Below are 17,044 nucleotides of genomic sequence, written 5' to 3'. Positions count from 1 at the left end.
TACAAAACCTTTGCCAGACCAATCCTCGAGTACAGCTCATCTGCCTGGAATCCACACTCTATATCGGACATCGATACAATTGAGCGAGTCCAGAGGTATTCCGTAAGAAGAGTCCTCTCCACTCCTCTGCTCACAACAGAATTCCCTATGCCACCAGCAGGGGTGGGTTCCTGGTGCCATTACTACTGGTTCAGCGCCTGAAAATTTTGTGAGTTGTCCCCACTCTATTGGGGCACAAAGAATCAGAACCACCAGTTAGGTTGCAGCATAGAAGGTTGATTGATTCACTGGTTCACAAGAATCTTGTCAACTAAAGTTCATCACTAATTTGGCTCCAGATAAGGGTCAATGGAATTCAGAAGGGGTTCAACTTGGGATAGTTTATGGCAACGTAAGGACTCTAGGCTGCTGACTTGCTTAACTCTACCCACAGCTCTGCCTGTTCTTTTTCTACACATACATACATTGATTGATGCATTTTGGAAGCCTTTTGACCTGAGCTCTGAGAAGCATTTCGGAAGCTCTTAAAAAGGCAGAAGGGACAGCCAAGGGGATAAAAAAAAAGATAATTTAATTACAGTGACACTGATTAAATGCCAAACATGTCCAGTTCAAGACGGAATATCTAGTTTGATTAGCTGAATAAGTCACGTGTTCAATTCTTCTCCAGATGAGGCTCAGAGATAGACCCATCTGAAATTCTGGACAGCTGCCTTCCATCCCCAAAACTGGACAGCTGATGGCCTCAACCAATAAAGTCACAACGTTCTCTATTCCTGTTGTTCCAAAGCACGTTGCATTTTTAAAGATTGCCAGTTGAGTGTCACAAATGCAAGCTGTACGGATAATAGGACATGAGTCTTCCTCCCTCCCTAGCTTGTCAAGCAAGACAAAGAGAGTTGACTGACAGCCACCCGAGTAATAAGACAGGTCTTGCCACCGCTAACCTAATTAATATCCATCTGCTTTCCCCCATCCCCAACTCACTCTCTATTACAGACCCTCAATTCCCCCTCCCCCTAATTCGCAGCAAGCCTCTACCCGCCTCCACAATCCCAGAAACATCTGGCTGGGGAAGCTCAGAAGAGCCTAGGGCATGTCTCTGAATTAGCCCCTTACTTTAGTTAGCCAGCCAAATGGAAACAATTGGCGTGGAGGGGGGGGGGAATCAGATTTCTCCCAGTCACAGATGACTTTTCTAAGATCTAATGGACAATGCAAGGTCAAAGAGACACCAAATAGGCAAGAAAATTTTAACGGTGCTCAGTTTGTATCCTTTAAGTGCAAAAGGACACCCCCCCTCCTATACATACACCCCTGTAAAGAGAGTGTTTTAAAAAAGGAAACCCCCCTTCCCAGCTTCAACCTTAAACTGCCGAGCGTATTGTTATATATGTATACTTTTTTTTCTTTCGTGAGGATATATGTTAAAATTAAAGATGTTTATTGAAATGAAATTATAAATGCCGTCAACATAAAATGAAGCTTGCTCGGAGGCTGAAACACACCAAGAAAATGAGATGAAGATGAGTGGAAGAGAGGAGAGAGATAAAGGGAAGAAGAGAGGGTCAGGAGGGGAGGTAAGAGGAGGAGAGAAAGAAGGAGTGCAAAGGGGAGAGAGGAAAAGGAGAGAGGAAGTAGAGAAGAGAAGGATGACACAAGGAAGAAAGGAGGTAGGGAGGAGGAGGAGAGAGGGAGGATAAAGTGATGGATAGGGTACAAATACGGTGTATGGAGAGCAGAAGAGCCAATAATCGTTTTTGGGAGTTGATGGTAAGACAGAGTGATATAAATATTTAATAATATAATATAATGCTGGTTATGTAACAGTATACATGTGTTATGAAAATGAAAAAAATAAAAAGCTTTTTTAAAAAAAACAAAACACCTGTCTAGCGTGGACCTCACCCCATTCCTAAGAACTCCATGAAGGGGGCGTGCATAACAATGGTGGGATTCAAATAATTTAACAACCGGTTCTCTTCCTTAATGACCAGCTGGGTAGGTGTGGCTTGGTGATCATGTGACTGTGTGGGTGTGGCCAACTCAACGTCACTAAGGTCGATAGGCGCTTCGCCTTAGCTGTTGCAATGTAATAAGAGTTAACCAGAGAGGCAGTTTCTGTAAGCAGGGCAACAAAGATTAGCTAGAAACAACACCAGGATGTTTCCTTCCTGCTTTCCCTGTAAAGTAGAAAGAAACAAAAGGAGATTTCTTCCAACAACCGGTTCTCCAAACTGCTTAGAAAGTTAACAACCGGTTCTCCCGGGTAGGTGCGAACCCGGCTGAATCCCACCACTGGTGCATAAGCACACCAGTGTTCCTGCCTACCCTCCCTGTTCTACTGTCCCCATTTATTCGTACCCATCTCCTGTGTTCATGTTACCTGTTATCTCGTACATGTTTGACAAACCAAATAAATAAATAAAAATAAAGGCAGGGATAAATAGAATAATTTTTTTTTTATTGGCCAAGTGTGATTGGACACAGAAGGAATTGGTCTCCGAATAAAGAGAAATCGGTGTACTTCAAGATATGGAGAAGATTGTATGACTGGTGAGAGAAAGAAATCTAGAAAAGAAAGCAAGAGACAGATATAGAACCCAGATGACACACTATTATTACCTCCACGCGACCTATTAGATCTCATCGATTAGGCCTCCTCCGAGTTCCATCTGCCGGTCAATGCCGACTGGCAACTACGCGGAGGAGAGCCTTCTCGGTGGCAGCTCCGACCCTATGGAACGATCTCCCTGTGGAGATTCGTACCCTCACCACCCTCCAGACCTTCCGCACAGCCCTCAGAATCTGGCTATCCCGTCAGGCCTGGGGCTAAGACTGTAACCCGCCCGAATGGTATGAATGTTGTGTTTTTAATTATGTATTGTCTTATATGTTAAAAGTTTGTCTCCCCCTCCCCCTTGGGTTGTGAGCCGCCCTGAGTCCCCCCAGGGAAAAGGGCGGCATATAAATAAACTTCTACAATCTACAATCTATTAAATGAAAAAAAGGGGTGGGAAGAGGGGGAACAAAGAAAAGGAAGTATTAATATACAAGTATATGTTCAAGAATGAGACATGGAAAAAATAGGATATGATAGCGAAGAAAAGGGAATAGGAAATGATAAGCATAAAATTATAACTGGGTTGGCAGGAATACCATCCCAAAAATACACCAGTTGAGAGTTGAAAAGAGATAACCACAACAATAGAAAAGGAAAGGAAGAGAGGAGGAGAGGAGAAGAAAGGAAAGGGGAAGGAAGAAAGAGGAAACGAGAGGAAGGAAGGATGGAAGGGGCAGAAAGAGAAGGAGAGAGGGTAGGAAGGGGAAGAGGAAGAGAGGAGTAGGGGAGAGGCAAGGGAAGAAGGAAAGGGAAAAGAGAGGAAGAAGGAAGGAAGTAGAGAAGAGAGGGAATAGCAATAGCAATAGCAGTTAGACTTATATAACGCTTCATAGGGCTTTCAGCCTGCTCTAAGCGGTTTACAGAGTCAGCATATTGCCCTCAACAACAATCCGGGTCCTCATTTTCCCCACCTTGGAAGGATGGAAGGCTGAGTCAACCCTGAGCCGGTGAGATTTGAACAGCCGAACTGCAGAACTGCAGTCAGCTGAAGTAGCCTGCAGTGCTGCATTTAACCACTGCACCACCTCAGCTCTTCAGGGAGGGAGAAAAGAATGGAAAAATAGGGTGGATATAACATAAGATAGGTGTAAGGGATGGTAAGCAGAGCAACCCAGATTTTAACCTTTTTATATGGAAAAAACAAATATAAATGAAAACAATAACTATGTGAATGTATGTAAAAACTTTATATATATATACATAAAAGAAAGAATTGGTCTGGTGCAAGAGCTCTCAGTGATGGAGAAAAAAGCTTAAGGCGACCATGTTGAAGCAGAACAAAAGTTATTAAAGTTAGAAAGCTGTTAACGGTACAGATCTTATCTCCCCCCCTCAATACTGTTTCCTTCTACTAAATTGTTTGCATAACCATTTTATTTTCGGTAAGTGCCGCGGGGAGAGTTTCGTATGTATTTTTGCAGGGTTCCCCCCCCCCCTCTTCCCTTCTCCTGAACATGGTTCTACAGCAAGCCATCTGGTACCCCGAGAATTAAGCGAGAGGTTCCACAATTCACTTAAACCAAAACTGGTTAATCTTCTTCACAAGGGCACAAGAGACACACAAATGCACACAATGGGCAGCATGGCTAAAAGATTGAAAAGAATCGGCTTTTTTTTTCCTCATCTCCAAAATAGGTAGGTGAGACTAGCGGAGAAGCGAACACGCCAGACAGAATTGTAAGCACGAAAGAGAACCAACATTTTGGTTGCAATGAAGGGAGACCTTGGTGAAGCGAGTTTTGCCCCCTCTTATGACCTTGCTTGCATCAGTTGTTAAGTGAATCACTGCAGTTGATAAATAGCAATAGCACTTAGACTTGTATACCGCTTCACATTGCTTTACAGTCCCTTTCTCTTTCTTTTTTTATAAATAATTTTTATTAAAACTTTTTAAAAACCACATTCAACATCCATTCTTCCTGTTCCTGTTAGCAATTTTTTTTATTATTTTTTCCCTTCTACAACACCTTACGGTCATTACATCAACATTGTTATGTCATCATACCTGTATATGTATATAGAGTTTAGAGTTTTAGAGTTTTATTGGGATTTATATTATTTATATTTATATTATTTATATTTTGCTTCTATATTTACACACCTTTATACACAGTTCTATATATATTTACATATATTGTTTTTCGGCTTAATTAATTTTATTCTTGTTTTGCAGCCATTTGTACCAATTGTTCCAAATTTCATAATATTCCAACTCTTCTTTATCTTTTAATTTCAGTGTTAATTTGTCCATCTCTGCACAATCCAAAGTTTTTTTAACCACTAATTCGTCCGAGGGGGGTATTATTTTGTTTCCAGCTGTGAATTCTAGCTGTAGTTAGCAGATGTGTTAATATGTACTTAATTTTCTTTGTATATTTCCCTTTGATTATTCCCAGCAGAAAGATTTCGGGTTTGTATTTTATCTGTTCTCCTGTAATTTCTTGCACCCATTTCCAAATTTTTGTCCAATATTTTTGTGTTTCCGGGTAGGTCCACCATATGTGATAATAAGTCCCTTGTACTTTTTTACACTTCCAGCAGGTCGGCTTCATGTTTGGGTACATTTTAGCCATTCTTGTTGGTGATAAATGCCAACAATAAAACATTTTGTATATATTTTCTTTAAGTGCTGCTGATCGTGTTAGTTTATAATTTGTGTTCCAAATTCTTTCCCAATCCCATTCTTCCTGTCCCTAAGACATCGGTATATCCCATTTTGTTTATCGTCATACATATTTCCCATTTGTTTTACATTTGCTATTTCCTTTTTACATTTATAATCCCTATAACCTAATATTACACACACACACACACACACACACACACACACACACACACACACACATTCATTCGTTATTCCTGTTCTCTAACCAATAATACCATTTCTCCCATACTGTATGGTATTCTTTATCTTCTTTATCTTGCAGTTTAAAAGTTAATTTGACCATTTCCACGCACCATTGTTTTTAAAATTATCATGTTTTCAGAAGGTATGCTGTCTAATTTCCAATTTTGAGCATATGTTATTCTTACTGCTGTCAGAATATGTATTATAATATGACTGATTTCCTTTGCAAACGCTTCTCTAATTATCCCTAGCAAAACAGTCCTAAGTGGTTTATAGAGTCAGTCTCTTTTCCCCAGCAATCTGGGTCCTCATGTTACCCACCTCTGAAGGATGGAAAGCTGAGTCAACTTGGAGCTGCTAAGGATTGAACTGCTGGCAGTGGGCAGAATTAGCAATAGCAATAGCAGTTAGACTTATATACCGCATCATAGGGCTTTCAGCCCTCTCTAAGTGGTTTACAGAGTCAGCATATCGCCCCCAACAATCCGGGTCCTCATTTTACCCACCTCAGAAGGATGGAAGGCTGAGTCAACCCTGAGCCGGTGAGATTTGAACAGCCGAACTGCAGAACTGCAGTCAGCTGAAGTAGCCTGCAGTGCTGCATTTAACCACTGCGCCACCTTGGCTCTCTCAATTAGGCTGCAATACTGCATTCTAACCACTGGGAGGGAGGGAGGGAGGGAGGGAAGGAAGGAAGGAAGGAAGGAAGGAAGGAAAAGAAAAGAGAAAGAGGAAGGAAAGAAGGACTGTAGCAATAGCACTTAGACCTATATACCTCTTCACAGTGCTTTTACTGCCTACTATAAGCGGTTTACAGAGTCAGCCTCTTGCCCCCAACAATCTGGGTCTTCATTTGACCCACCTTGGAAGGACGGAAGGCTGAGTCAACTTTGAGCTGCTAAGGATTGAACTGCTGGCAGTGGGCAGAATTAGGCTGTAATACTGCGTTCTAACCACTGGGAAGGAAGGAAGAAAGGAAGGAAGGAAGGAAGGAAGGAAGGAAGGAAGGAAGGAAGGAAGGAAGGAAGGAAGGAAGGAAAAAAGGAAGGGCAATAGCAATAGTACTTATACACCGCTTCATAGTGCTTTTACACCCCTCTCTAAGCAGTTTACAGAGTCAGCCTCTTGCCCCCCCAACAATCTGGGTCTTCATTTGCCCCACCTCGGAAGGATGGGAGGCTGAGTCAACCTTGAGCCTGGTGAGATTCGAACTGCCAAATTGCAGTCAGCAGAAGTAGCCTGCAGTACCACGCTCTTAACCACCGCGCCACCTAAAGTTAGTCACCCGGTTGTTAAGAGAATCGGGCTTCTCCGTTGACTTTGCTCGTCAGAAAGTCGCAGAAGGGGAATCGCGTGATGCCCCTGGGACACTGCAACGGTCGTTAAGTATGAACCGCTTGCCAAGCATCTGAATTATGATCACGGGGAGGCTGCGATAGTTGTTAAGTGTGAAAAACGATCATCGTGCTGTTTAGTGACTTTGAACGGTCACTAGTAAGTGGAGGACTACCTGTGTAAGGTTCTATATTTGGGTAGGGACTGTGGTGGAGAAAGGAGATAGATACCTAGACAAATACATAGATAGAAATGAAGATACAGAAGTAGAAACATAGGATAGATAAGATTACACAGGTAAGGTACAAAGACAGAAACATAGATAAAGGCTCTGGTTCTCACAGTTCCTACTTGAATTTGTATCTGACAAGGAATTCTCACAATAGGCTACGATGCTACGAAGCTTCCAGAGTTGCTTTGACAAGGAAGTAAATTAAAAGACGCTTACTCCTGGGGAGGAAAGTGGTGGCAAATCTAGACAGCGTCCTAAAAAGCAGAGACATCACCCTGCCAATCAAAAGTGTGTCTAGTCAAGGGTGTGGTTTCCCCAGTTGCAATGGATGGCTGTGAAGGTTGGACCATAAGGAAGGCTGAGCGCCAAAGAATGGAGGCCTTTGAACTCTGACGCTGGAGAAGATTCCTACGAGTCCCTTGGACTGCAAGGCCATCCAACCAGTCAGTCCTAGAGGAAATAAACCCAGACTGCTCTTTACAAGGCCAGATCCTGGAGAGGCAACTCAAATGCTTTGGCCACCCAATGAGAAGGAAGGACTCCCTGGAGAAGAGCTTCATGCTGGGAACGATGGAGGGCAAAAGAAGAAGGGGATGGCAGAGAAGGAGGTGGCTGGATGGAGTCACCGAAGCAGTCGGCGTGAGCTTCAACTCCAGAGGATGGTAGAGGATAGGAAGGTTTGGAGGAACATTGTCCATGTGGTCGCGATGGGTCGGACGCAACTTTGCAACTAGCAACAACAACCCAAAAAATCCTACAAGGTTGACTCAATCTTCCCATCCTTCCGAGGTGGGTAAAATGAGGACCCAGAATGTTGGGGGCAATATGCTGACTCTCTTAAACCGCTTAGAGAGGGCCGTAAAACACTATAAAGCGGTATATAAGTCTAAGGGGTATTGCTATTGCTTCTAGGAACACATGTGCTCAATGGCACGAGTAAGAAACATTAAGCATTCTTTAAACCAAGGCCACACAACTCCCCACCCCCACTCCAAATGTGTTACTTACCTACTTTGTATTCTAAGAAGGAAAAACCCACCAGAGATCCCAATTCAGAGAGTGAAATCCAAGCCATAGTTATTCGTTACATGCTTAACAGTTAACCGCCTTGTGCAGGGAGGTAGACTGCAGGATCTCTGAGGTATCCTTCCCGTCTTAGGGTTCTGCGTTTCCTCTTTCGGTGAGCCTTAGCTAGTTACCACATCTACCCATTTTGTAGGTTTCCACCAGACAACGAACATAAAGTTTGCCCAACCCAGGAAGCCACAGTAAACTAAAGTTAAGTTAAACCATTACAGCACAGGCAAATCATAATAAAGGGAAAGGTTCCCCTCGCACATACGTGCCAGTCGTTCCCGACTCTAGGGAGCGGTACTCATCTCTATTTCAAAGCCGAAGAGCCAGCGCTGTCCAAAGACGTCTCCGTGATCATGTGGCCGGCATGACTCAACACCGAAGGCGCACGGAATGCTGTTCCCTTCCCACCAAAGGTGGTCCCTATTTTTCTACTTGCATTTTTTTACCTGCTTTCGAACTGCTAGGTTGGCAGAAGCTGGGCCAAGTCACAGGAGCTCACTCTATTACGCGGCGCTAGGGATTCGAACTGCTGAACTGCCGACCTTTCTGATCAACAAGCTCATCATCTTAGCCACTGAAGCACTGTGTTAAAAGTTAAAGGGGTTTTAACACAGAGTTAAAAGGGACCTTGGAGGTCTTCTAGACCAACCCCCTGCTCAAGCAGGAAACCTTACGTACCATTTCAGGCTGTCCAATCTCTTCTTAAAAACCTCTTGTGTTGGAGCACCCACCATTTCTGGAGGCAAGTTGTTTCACTGTGATTTTTCTCACCCAGGAATTTTTTTTCTTTCGCTCTAAGTAGCTTCTCTCCTTGATTAGTTTCCATCCCTTGCTCCTCCAGTCCTGCTCATGGACTATATTATAGACTCATAGGGTCGGGAGGGACCACAGAGGTCTTCTAGACCAACCCCTGCTCAAGCCACCAGCTTTATACCCTCCCAGTCAAATGGTTGTCTGGACTATTTTCTTTTTTGAAAACCTCCAGGGATGAGCACCCAGGACTCTGGGAGCCAAAGTTATTCCATTGTTCTCCCTGCCAGAAAAAAATCTCCTTCCTTCTTGATTTAACATCCCCTTGAAATAAAGAAAGAAGAAAGGAAAAATCTTTTTAAATACTCTTACGAGGACAGGAGGATCAGCTCACCAGGAGCCAGCAGCGTTCCGTTGCTTAGCAAGAGTTGAAACCAACAAGGCGTTTCTACAGGCGATGGCTCCCCCCCCCCCATTCCTTCAAGGTAACCAGAGCAACAGGCAGGTTCAAATCCAGCCTGGGCAAATACACATACACAAGGCAAAGCACGTTCCTGGCCCTCATGAAGGCAGCGCGATTCTTTCGTTAGCTCGCACCATCGTGGATAGATACCCCGACCTGACTGGGCGCTGCGTCTGCGAGGCGCGCGAAGTAAAAAAGGATGAGCAGGGAGTTGGTTAAAGCGGGCGCGGGGGCTTCGTTTGGTTGGGGGGGGGAATCCCCCAAATCAAGCGGGGTGGGTGGGGAAAGAGCGTCCCAGCGGGTGACTAAACAGAGCCACGTTTTCAACTCCCTCCCTTCCCCCCCCCCACCCCAAAAATAATCTGGTTCCGATCCGCATTAAAATAACCTTCCCAAGGATGCAGGTTTTAAAAAAGAGCGCTCAAACTACCAAGAAAAGACGACGCAAGGGGTGGTCGCAAGCCCCTTTGCCTTAAAAAAAAACACACACACCCCTCCATTGCAATGCCCACCCACCCAAACCCGCCACCTCCGCAAGCAGCCAAAGAAGAAGGGCAGAGATACAGACCCACCACGGGGAGAGCCCACCCTCCCCAGCCCCAATATTTACTTGGCCAAACTTAGTTGAGGGAGGCAACTTTCTTCGGAGTTTTGCAGCCTGCGAAGTTTTTGGAACAAGGGCGGTTCGTTTCCTGGAGCCCTGAATTGGCGGCGGCTGCTGCTGCGAGGAGCCAGTGTCGAAACGCATCTGGAGGGAGGGGGAGGAGCCAGCTAGGCCAGAGCTGCAAATGACAAGGCTCTCCCCCAATGGCAGCTTGAGGGAGGCGGGGGCAGCGGGGAGGGAGTCATTAACTTAAGAAGAGCTTTGAAAGGAAGGCGAAGCCTGCCTTTTCTTAAGCTTTCCCCCTTTCCTTCCTTTCTTCCTCTCTCCCTTCCACCTTCTTCCTTTCTCCGTTTCTCTTGCTTTTTCTCTTTCTCCTTTCTTCCTTTAATTTCTATCTTTCCTTTCTTTCTCTTTCTTCTCTCCCTCTTTCCTTCCTTTTTTCCTTCCTCCCTTCCTTCCTTCTTCCCTTCATTTCTCCGTTTTTCTTTTTCTTTTTCTCCTTTCTTCCTTTTATTTCTATCTTGCCTTTCTTTCTCTTTCTTCTCTCCCTCTTCCTTCCTTCCTTTCTCCGTTTCTTTCTTTTTCTTTCTTTCTCCCTCCCAAACTTCCTTTCTTCCTTCCTCTCTCCCTTCCTTCCTTCTTCCTTTCCTTTCTCCGTTTCTTTCTTTTTCTCCTTTCTTCCTTTTATTTCTATCTTTTTCTTTCTCTTTCTTCTCTCCCTCTTTCCTTCCTTTTTTCCTTCCTCCCTTCCTTCCTTCTTCCCTTCATTTCTCAGTTTCTTTCTTTTTCTCTTTTTCTCCTTTCTTCCTTTTATTTCTATCTTGCCTTTCTTTCCCTTTCTTCTCTCCCTCTTTCCTTAATTTCTTCCTCTCTCCCTTCCTTCCTTCTTCCCTTCCTTTCTTTGTTCCTCTTGCTCTTTCTCTTTCTCCTTTCTTCCTTCCTCTCTCCCTTCCTTCCTTCATCCCTTCCTTAATCCGTTTCTTTCTTTTTCTTTCTGTTTCTCCTTTCTCCCAAACTTCCTTCCTTCCTTCCTTCCTTCCTTCCTTTTATCTATCTTGCCTTTCTTTCTTTCTCTTTCTTTTTTCTCTCCCTCTTCCTTTCCTTCCCGTGCAGAACAGAAAATCAAGATGGTGGCCCCGAGCATAGAACCGGTTCGAGTTACTACCTACTTGGCTGAACCGGTCCGAACTGGTAGGAACCTACCGCTGATGTACAGCCCCCCCACAGGCCCCCTGTCCAGACCCGAAGACCAGTTGTGGAAGGTGCACATACCTGCGCAGCAGACCTGAACTGGGGCGAGGTTCGCCATCACAGCTCTTTTATACAGTGGGGAAAAGCTGGTGTAACCAAATAACAGCCACGGTTCTTTTTTATAACGTGTTTATTGAAAAATTAAACCACAGTCTCTCTTTTATGTACAGATAGTGAAATCTCGAAGGGTTTCCCCCCCCCCCTTATTGGCTAGGCGGAAGGGGGAATACGGGCAAGGTCCCTGCAGAGGTGTCCATCACGGGGGCGAAATCCCAAAACACCGGAATCGGATGTAGCGCAGATGGTTCTACTTCACTCTGACGGTGTCTGGATCTTCTCCTGCTGTGATCGCAAGAAGTTCCCCGTAAGATACAAGGGGAAGAAGGTAGGAAGAGCTATGAGAGAAAGCAGGTGACTTTGACAGACAGGTGCCTTGCCAAGTTTATTCGAACACGGAGGCAGAGGAGCACAGACAGGTGAGCTAACTGGTGGTTTACGAGCCAGTAATGGATGGTCGATGGGAAGAAGGACGACGACAGGCTTCTCAAGGTCGATCAAGATTGGGGAGCCGTTAGAAGTTGGGGCACTTAGCAGAGGGAAAGTACCGTATTTTTTGGAGTATAAGACGAACTTTTCCCCCTCAAAACAGAGGCTGAAAATCTGGGTGCGTCTTATACACTGAATACAGCATTTTTTGCCTCTCGAAGCCCCGCCCCTTTGCAAAAATGGCCGGGCATAGCCTTTAGGAGGCTTCCAGAGTGCTCCTGGGAGCCAGGGAGGGCATAAATGAGCGAAAAATGGGCCTTTTGCACAATTTTGCTCCCCCACCCCCAGGAGTACTCTATAAGCCTCCTAAAGGTTATGCATGCAATTTTTTTGACAAAAAACGGACCCGTTTTTGTGAAAAACAGGCCAATTTTTGCTCTTTTGGGGGGCTCCCCACCCCCCAGGAGCACTCTGCAAGCCACCTAAAGGCTATTCATGCCTTTTGGGGGGGGAACGGGCCCATTTTTGTGAAAAATGGGCCATTTTGGGGAGGTTTGCAGAGTGCAACCCCCTTTTTAAAAAAATTGCTTCTTCAAAACCTTGGTGCGGCTTATACTCTGGAAAATATGGTATGTTGAGGAGAGGTCAATCCAACCCCAAGTTTGCTCAGTGGGAAATCCTGTCTAGGCTCTACCTGGGTGTACAGGTGTGCACGCGAGTGGGCACATCGGACATCTCGTAACCCTGTTCTTTCCTTCCGTCTCTTGGTCTTTTGGCTTTGGGGGTCTCCCAAGACCCCTAAAGTGCAACGTTGAATTCTGTGACGAGGAAATCGATGTAATCCTTCTCTTTCGTCTTGAAAGCTTCAGCGATGATACGAGCAGCTTCGCGGTGCTCCTTGCCCCGGAGGGCTGTGCTGTTGACTTCCAGAATGACTTGCCCCACCTTCAGCTGGCCGCAGTTGTGAGCAGAGCCACCCTTCTGCAGCAGGAAGGAAAGATAAAGATAGAGAGAAAGAAAAAAGAAAGAAAGGAAAAAGAAAGAAGGAACAAAAGAAAGAAAGAAAGAAAGAAAGAAAGAAAGAAAGAAAGAAAGAAAGAAAGAAAGAGAAATGGGGGAAGGAAGGGAAGGAGGAAGGGAATAAAAAAGAGAGAGAAAAATAAAGGCAAGATAGAAAGATAAAAGGAAGAAAGGGATGAAGGAAGTTAGGAGGAAAGGAGAAAGATAAAGAGAGGAAAAGAAAGAAAGAAAGTAAAGATAAATATAGAAAGAAAAATTAAGGAAGGAGGGAAGGAAAGAAAAAGAAACAGAGGAAGGAAGGGAAGGAGAAAGGGAAGGAGGAGGAAGGGAGAGAGGAATGAAGGAAGGAAAGAGAGAGAAAGAAAGAAAGGCAAGATAGAAAGATAAAAGGAAGAAAAGAATGAAGAAAGAAGAAGAGGAGAAAGAGAGAAAGAGGAAAAAAAGAAAAAGAAAGAAAGGAAAGATAAATATAGAAAGAAAAAATAAAGGAAAGAGAAAAAGAAAGAAAAAGAAATGGAGGAAGGAAGGAAGGGAAGGGGGAGGAAGGGAGAGAGGAATGAAGGAAGGAAAGAGGGAGAGAAAAAAGAAAGGCAAGATAGAAATATAAAAGGAAGAAAGGAATGAAGGAAGTTAGGAAGAAAGGAGAAAGAGGAAAAGAAAGAGGAAAAGAAAGAAAGAAAGAAAGAAAGAAAGAGAAAGATAGAGGAAGAAAAAAGGAAGGAAGGAAGGAAAGAGAAGGAAAGAAAGAAAGAAAAAGACAGGAAGGAAAGAAGGAAGGGAAGAAAGAAGGGAGAGAGGAAGTATAGAGGGAGAGAAAAAAAGAAAGAAAGAAAGGCAAGATAGAAAGATAAAAGGAAGAAGGAAGTTAGGAAGAAAGAGAGAAAGAGAGAAAGAAAGGAAAAGAGAAAGAAACAAACATACAGATAGAGAAAGAAAAGAAAGGAAGGAGGGAAGGAAAAGGGAAAGAAGGAAGGAGGATTGGAGAGGAAGAAAGAAAGGAAGGAAAGGGAAAGAAAAAGAAAGAAAGTAGGTAGGCAGGAAGAAAGAAAAAAGAAAGAACAATTCAATCGTTTTGTTGGAGTTGAAGGTAATAAGTTTATCACAAAGGCCCTTTCTTTAGCTCTTCAAGGTCAGGATCGGTCCAAGAGCAAAGCTGTGGGGAAAATGTCTCATAGCATAATAACCCTTTTTCCTGCAAAGAATTCCCTCGGATGTCCGTGTTTCCCTTGTTCTAGGAAAACCCTCTTCCTCAAGGAATCCCCTGAATTCATACCTGGATCGTGACAATCCTGGGCAGGGGCTGTCGCGTGTTGGCACCCCCTTCTATGGCAATGCCCAAAGTCAGGGCGCTCTTCGGCACCCGGATTAGATGCGAAGTTGGCTCCAGGAGTCCTGGCTGTAAGGAGATGGAGAGGAAGAGAACATCAGTGGAGGACGAGGAAAGTTGGCACGGGAATCATGGACACGGAGGACTCATCTCCAAAACTTTGACTAAACTCCCGATTCTCGCTGGCTCGTCTTTCCTGGGGAAGTCTTGAGTGCGAATTAAACCATCTTGTTGCAAAATATTATGCAGTCTACAGAGAATACAGGGTGTGTGTGGTTGTATTTTTCTTTCTCCTTTTCCTTTGGGGGGAGTACCCTAAATTTAAACGGCAATGCTTCCCTCTAGTGGAGAAATGTGGTCACTAATTTCTACCAAAATCGATTTAATAAGCGCAAATCTTGTATAATTTACTCTATCGTGTTTCCCCGAAAATAAGACAGGGTCTTATTTTCTTTTGACCCCCAAAATAAGTGCTTGGCCTTATTTTCGGGGGACCTCTTATTATTTTTGAGGTGCAGGAGGTGAAGAGCATGGTCACTTCATGACTGCTGCTGTGTTGCAATATTTTCGGGGAGGGCTTATTTTAGCGCATGTGCTCAAAATCCCCATTGGGCTTATTATCCGGGGAGGTCTTATTTTGGGGAAAACAGGGTATTAAAATGTATAATTCACCGGATAGTGACATTTATTTTGTGTAAATCCCGAGGACATGTTTCACCTTGGGTTTTCATCCCCTTCTCCTCGCCTAAGAGGGAGTTTGGGGTACTGGTTAAAGCGCCAGACTAGAAACTGGGAGGTCCCGAGTTCTAATTTTGCCTTGGGCAGAAAACCTAAGGCAAAACCTAAACCTAAATTCCATTCCATATTCTATTCAATTTTGTTCCGTTCCATTCTCTTCTAAATTATTCTATTACCCATTCATTCCCTATTCTATTCTATTCTATTCTATTCTATATTCTATATTCTATTCTATATTCTTATTCTATATTCTATATTCTATTCTTATTCCATTATATTCTATATTCTATTCTATTCTATATTCTATGCTATGCTATTCTATTCTATTCTATTCTATATTCTATTCTTATTCTATTCTATATTTTATTCTATATTCTATTCTTATTCTATTCTATATTCTATTCTATTCTTATTCTTATTCTTATTCTATTCTTATTCTATTCTATATTCTATTCCAGTGTTTTTCAACCTTTTTGTGCAAAGGCACACTTTTTTCATGAAAAAAATCACGAGGCACACCACCATTAGAAAATGTTAAAAAAATTTAACTCTGTGCCTATATTGACTATATATAAAGTAATTTTCCCACGGCACACCTTACACTATGTCACGGCACACTAGTGTGCCGCGGCACAGTGGTTGAAAAACACTGTTCTATTCTATTCTATATTCTATATTCTATTCTATTCTATATCCTATATCCTATATCCTATATCCTATATCCTATATCCTATATCCTATTCTATTCTTATTCATATTCTATTCTATATTCTATTCTATTCTATATTCTATTCTATTCTATATTCTATTCTATATTCTATGCTATATTCTATGCTATTCTATTCTATATTCTATTCTATATTCTGTTCCATCCTATTCTATTCTATATTATTTTATTCTGCTCTAAATTTATTCTATTCTATTCTAAATCATTTTATTCTGCTCTAAATTTATTTTATTCTATTCTATATTATTTTATTCTGCTCTCTTCCCTTCTCCTGGTGTCCTGTCCTATCCTATCCTATCCTATCCCAGCCTATCCTATCCTATTGTAATATTGGAGGATAAGGAACTAGGATATCCCCCACCCCCTTTGCCTGTCGCTGGTGCTCATGCCCGAGGGATGCCTCACCGGTTTGGGTCCTGCCTCCACCACTCTGCCCACTCTGGGGACTCCCTGGGGACTTCGCGCTGATGGCAGGCCCTGCAGCCTCTGAGTCCTCTCCCTGCTGGTGCTCAGCTCCGCTTCCCCCAGGTCAACACCGCTGTCTTCGCTCAGCGTCTGCCCACTGTCGGAGAGCTGGGAGAGCGTGGAGGCTGGGATGGGAAACGGTGAGAGACAAGCTGTTAAGGAGGCAGCAGAGCAGAGAAAGGAAAAGGGGAAGGGCGCTGAGAACAGAATCCACAGAGTTGGGTTCTTCTTGCCAACCTCCAGGGATGGAGAACCCACAACTTCTGGAGGCAAGCCGTTCCACCGGTTAATTAATCTGAGATTATAGGACGACAGAATTGGGACCTTGGAGGTCTTCTAGTCCAACCCCTTGCGTTTGGCTTCTCATCCAAGACAGGGAAGTGGAGCTGAAAAAGCTACTTGGATGAGAAGCAAAACTTCTTCAAAGGAAAAAAAAAAAAACACAAGGAAATCCAGTTGCCTCCTGAAAAAAAAAAAAAACCCTTGGGACAACCATGACCTAGACTAGAGAACCTCTACAGAGATTTCTCCAATCTCTTCTTAAAAAGCTTTGAGTGTTGGTGCATTCGAAACTTCTAGAGGCCAAGCACTGGTTGATTGTTCTCACTGTCAGGAAATTTCTCCTTCGTTCTAGGTTGCTTCTCTCCTTGATTCGTTTCCATCCATTGCTTCTTGTTCTACCCTCAGGTGCCTTGGAGAATAGCTTGACTCCCTCTTCTTTGGGGCATCTCTTGAGATATTGGGACACTGCTATCATGTCTCCCCTGGTCCTTCTTTTCATTAAACTAGACCTATCCAGTTCCTGCAACCGTTCTTCACATGTTTTAGCCTCCAGTCCCCTAATCATCTTTGTTGCTCTTCTCTGCAATCTTTCTAGAGTTTAGACCCAGACAACACTTTCTTCCTGTAATATGTATAATTTGTATTAAAAATAAAAAAACTTGAATTGAAAAGAAAGAAAACCACTCTCATTCATGTGTTGTAAAACAAGAAGCTGATATTTTAGTTCTAAAGAAGGCTCTTCTGCTTAATGCCTACAGTAATGTTATTCCTGCAATAAAATAGCTTTGGGGAACGTCATTCTGGAAATATGAGCGC

General features: G+C 43.5%; 2 protein-coding genes across 2 annotated transcripts in view; both read right to left on the bottom strand.

The window, feature by feature from the left end:
• AKNA (AT-hook transcription factor) overlaps window positions 1-10,057 on the bottom strand; it is a 67,438-nt gene extending 57,381 nt beyond the window's left edge. Inside the window, 1 exon segment of the mRNA XM_087704658.1 lies at window positions 9,939-10,057. The gene's annotated coding sequence lies outside the window, so the exon portion shown is untranslated.
• A 1,924-nt stretch (window positions 10,058-11,981) lies between these two features.
• The window catches only part of WHRN (whirlin), a 100,371-nt gene continuing 95,308 nt past the window's right edge, over window positions 11,982-17,044 (bottom strand). The window contains exons 11-13 of the mRNA XM_087704657.1: window positions 15,887-16,071; window positions 13,963-14,085; window positions 11,982-12,650 (exon numbers count right to left, since the gene is read on the bottom strand). Of these exons, the coding sequence (XP_087560783.1) occupies window positions 12,468-12,650; window positions 13,963-14,085; window positions 15,887-16,071 (491 nt within the window). The 3' untranslated portion in view covers window positions 11,982-12,467. The remainder of the gene's footprint in view (window positions 12,651-13,962; window positions 14,086-15,886; window positions 16,072-17,044) is intronic.

The sequence above is a fragment of the Thamnophis sirtalis genome, unplaced genomic scaffold (assembly GCF_051295495.1).
Source record: "Thamnophis sirtalis isolate CommonGarterSnake01/CBP01778 unplaced genomic scaffold, rThaSir2_p1.2 scaffold_2, whole genome shotgun sequence".
Taxonomy (NCBI): Eukaryota; Metazoa; Chordata; class Lepidosauria; order Squamata; family Natricidae; genus Thamnophis; species Thamnophis sirtalis.
This window is presented reverse-complemented; position numbering and strand designations above follow the sequence as displayed.